Source organism: Monosiga brevicollis, genomic scaffold (genome assembly GCF_000002865.3).
Source record: "Monosiga brevicollis MX1 MONBRscaffold_38 genomic scaffold, whole genome shotgun sequence".
Taxonomy (NCBI): domain Eukaryota; class Choanoflagellata; order Craspedida; family Salpingoecidae; genus Monosiga; species Monosiga brevicollis.
Genome location: NW_001865075.1, coordinates 182,269 through 186,402, shown reverse-complemented (window position 1 = coordinate 186,402; position 4,134 = coordinate 182,269). Strand labels below are relative to the sequence as shown.

Sequence of the window (4,134 nt, the reverse complement as noted above, 5' to 3'; positions counted from 1 at the left end):
ATGCAGCTCCAGGTCGCGGTGCGAGGGCAAGAGCGGACGGCACGGTCTGTGGCGCATGTGCAATTGGCCATTGCTGCGTCGGGCTGGACCTGTCTGCCAAGCCCTCATGATGGTGAGGATGCTGTGGTGCGCGATGCAGAGGGCACGCAGCATGCGCTGCTCACGGGACATGCCGCTCCAGTGCGCGCGGCTGCCTTTTGTGAGCCCCCGCGGGCGCGCACGCCGCTCCTAGTGGCCACTGCATCGGACCGGACCGTTTTGCTGTGGAATCTTCAGACGGGGGGTTGTGTGCGTGTGGCAGACGATCTTGGTGCGCCCGAGTGGCTGGCCTTTAATGTGGCTGGTGAGGCTCTCGTCGTGTGTGCTGGTCGTGAAGCATACGTCTTTCGCGTAGCCCCCTCTGGTCCCGCCGAGTTGGCCTGCGTCTTGGAGCACGGAGCTGGCGTCTTTGCCGCCGTCTTCTTGTCCTGGTGCAGCGATCTTCTCGTCACCTGTGGCGAGGAGCGGCGCTTGGCCCTATGGGATGTGCGCTTGGCGACCCTCGTCCATCAAACCAGCATCGTGTCCTCTGCCCCACTGGCTAGCCTGGCGCTCCGCCCGTCTACCCAGAGCCTTGTTGCCGCGGATTGCTGCGGTCGATTGTTCTTTTTCAACGGTGCTGATGGGAGCGGCCTGCGCTCCACGGGTGACCTGGACGTCCGTCAACATGTCCAGCGCCACGAGGCTCAGCGCCTGGCACGGGAGCGCCAAGCACAAAGCATGGCCCAGAGTCAATTGAGCACCGCTACTCGTGCCTCCGTCCTCCCCAAGTGGAAGTCCGGCTCGGTGGGCCCCGCTGCAAACACCGCCGCAGACTTTGACAACGGTGCTGGTGGTCTGACGCTGGCCGATGATGATTTGCAAGTGTTGGCCATGAGCGTTGTTCCGTGGACACGAGACACGGGCGCGACACCAAACGCTGCGGGGGTGGACGCACAGACCGACTCGCTGGCAGCCGCCTTTTTGCGCGACATTGGTGGACTGACACTGGACCACCAAAGCGACCCCGGCATCCATCAGCAGGATCTTCTTCTTCTTTGCTTGCCCTCGCTCATGGCCGTGCTGAATCTTGATGCCTTGACCATGGATGTGGTTGTGCGGTGGCCCGACTTGAATCCCGATCTTCCTGCGTGCCTGGCTGCTGCTGCCTTGGCTCCTGTTGAATCTGGTCTCGAGTCCATACCTGCTGTGTTTGGGGCTGCCTTTGCACGTGAGGTGTCCGTTGTCCAACTGACCTGCGACGCAGAGTTAAAAGGCACCGGTTCGTCTGGCGCCGGCGCCCAGAGCAATGGCAGGGGTACAAATGGCACAGGTCTGGCTGGCGACAATAGAATAACAAGTTTGGCCATGATGGCCCGGGGCGAGCTGGCGGCTGATTCGCCTCTCCGGGCCTCCATGCAGCCCAAGGTAGGGCCAGGGCTTTGGGCTCGGGGCGTGACCTAAGTGGTTGTACCTCATGGAGCTGGTACCTTCCTCAGGCCAAAGCTGTTGAGTCGGGCCGACGTGCCAAGCGCGGTCCAGCTAGCACCAGTCGAGGCCGTGCTCGAGGCCAGGGACGAGGCGGCATCCGGGATCAGCCGCTCACCTTTGGTCACGGCATCAAGTCTTCAGGTCTGTCTTTCGTGCTCGCTGTCACCCAACCAGGGAAGGCTCGTCATGTTCATGCCGGTTTAACGCTGCCATACTTGAAAATCTTTGACGTTTGGGTAGGGTACGGCTCTGAGGCACCGCGCAAGATGTTTGTGCCCCAAACGCGGCCCAAGAGGGTGAGTCAAGTGCCCTCCGAAGTCATTGCTGCAGGCAAAAAAACGCACCTTTCTTGCTCACCATTTGTGCGCCCGTCCCATGCCTGCCCATTCATGTTTGATTGGCACAGTCGGGGTCATTTCCTGTTGATGTGGCCCGCAGCCAGCGTGAGCTGGCCAGTGCCACCTTCACCAAGCGACCCTTGGGCAGTGCCGGTCCCAATGGCCCCGCCGCAGTTTATCCATCCCAAAGCGAGCCGCCCACGGGTCTCTTGGACTCACTGCCCGTCGTTCCCAAGGCTGCGGTGCGTCATTTGCTGCAAGCATTGGGCTCTCAAATGTCCCATTGGCGCACCCAGCGTTGCTCTGAACACGCGACCTCACCTCTACCTCTTCCTCCTGAGCAGCCACACGGCGTAAGCCGCCTTGCCTTCTCCGTTGACGGTGCACATTTTGCTGCGGCCGTATCGGATTATGCCGTCCGTGCCTTTCGCAGTCCGCTGGGGCGTGGTCGCGAACCTCGCATCTTTCTTGGTCACAACGGCCAGGTAGCGTCATCCTTGTGCGATCGGCGTGGGTCGATAACCGTTGAATAAGGGGGAGATAATATCTTTACTTTTATTTTGAGAGGATGTCCGAGAGCAGAGGGCAAAGTATCGTTGGAGTTGTAGCCATACTTGATTTCTGGCTTGGATCGCTCTCACCATCCTTGATGGAAATCTAGGTTGTTTCTATGAGCTGGAGTTTGGATGGCTCGTACTTTTTAACTGCGGCCACAGACAACACGGGTCGTCTCTTTAATGCCCAGGTTTGATCAGCAGTTCAATCTGACCTGGTTGACAAGCACCCGAGTGACGATGCATGCACGGCATGTGTGCTGATACTTTGTACCGTGGTTGCAGACGCAATGTCCTCTGACGCTGCAGACAGCGGTGCACAACTTCAAGACACCCCGGGAACACGCTCGCCCAAACCTCAATTTCAAGGTGCCAGAGCTGCTGGGTCGCCGCTCCCCCCCCCTTTTTTTTTGTAGTTGGATGATGCTGGAGCTCACCCGCCTGCATTCGGCTCTGGTGTGCTTGCTGTCCATCACGCCAGAACTTTCGACACCTGCAGTTTTACTACATGGACAAGTTTCTGTTGGCCGCTCACGGCAACGTCGTGACACTGTTCAAGTACTACATTGATCCCAAAGGTAGGCGGGGACTTTTGCTGTGTTTGCAGTCGTGTAATGTGCTTATTATCGTGGCTCATCAAGTCGGAGGTGCACGGCACGCCGTAGTGGACGATTTGAAGCGCTATGCCAACAAGAGTCGTTATCAGGCTGTGGTGGAGCTTGCAGCCCCGACTGCTCAGGTGCGTTGGCCTATCACGTGAGCGACGACTCTCGTCTGGTCTGCGATTGTGCTGATCAAAGTCAAACCGGAACACAGGCATTGACAGCGGCGGCAGCCATCAATAGCTTTCATAGCCACCTGGTCTTTGCGGCGGGTACGGACCGGAGCCTGACTGTGTTTGACATGAACAAGGCATGTACGGCCCGTGTGTACACCCAGGCCAACGCCAAAGCGCCACATCGCATCGTCCTGAATGAGGGGTCCTCTTTTACCACGCAGTCGCCAGGTCAGTCGTAAGGGGAATGTCTGCATACATGGCCCTTTGCTAGGACCTGCTTTCTAGTCTGCTATGTGCCGCTCACTTCCACTATCTGCCCTTCCAGATGCATACAACCTATTTGCCACGGCCAGTGTGCTGGATGGCATTGCCTTGTGGGACTTGCGAACGGATCGGTGCGTGCGGCGATTTACTAGCCACGTGAGTCGGGCACACCCAACGGGCTTTGCCTGGCGCCCAGATGGCATGTATCTAGCAGCTGGTTCTGAGGACCGCTGCGCGTACATTTATGACATACGGTACGTTGCTCGAAGAAGGGTATTGCTTCAACGGGCGAGGCGGGGGTAAACAGTGCGCACGTAATTTGGCTGGTCACTGGTCACCCTCATGTTAAACTGAATGAGGCGCGCAGGTCTGATGCCGTGGTCCAACGACTTGGTGGACACACCGACGTGGTAGCTGATGTAGCCTTTAGCCCGCGCGAACCCAGCCTTCTCACAGCCTGCCTTGATGGCGCCGTGCGCCGCTTTGGCCCCAGCCAGCCGGGCCTCTAACTGACAATCCAGACTCGTAACGGTTTTCCTTTCACACACACACACACACACACACACACACACACACACACACACACACACACACACACACACACACACACACACACACACACACACACACACACACACACACACACACACACACACACACACACACACACACACACACACACACACACACA

General features: G+C 58.3%; 1 protein-coding gene across 1 annotated transcript in view; it reads left to right on the top strand.

The window, feature by feature from the left end:
* MONBRDRAFT_39075 (uncharacterized protein) overlaps nt 1-4,134 on the top strand; it is a gene marked incomplete at its 5' end in the record, with an annotated part of 6,108 nt that continues 1,974 nt past the window's right edge. Inside the window, 6 exons of the mRNA XM_001750237.1 lie at nt 1-1,446; nt 1,518-1,805; nt 2,192-2,332; nt 2,883-2,979; nt 3,141-3,407; nt 3,505-3,697. Coding sequence (XP_001750289.1) covers nt 1-1,446; nt 1,518-1,805; nt 2,192-2,332; nt 2,883-2,979; nt 3,141-3,407; nt 3,505-3,697 — 2,432 coding nt within the window. The remainder of the gene's footprint in view (nt 1,447-1,517; nt 1,806-2,191; nt 2,333-2,882; nt 2,980-3,140; nt 3,408-3,504; nt 3,698-4,134) is intronic.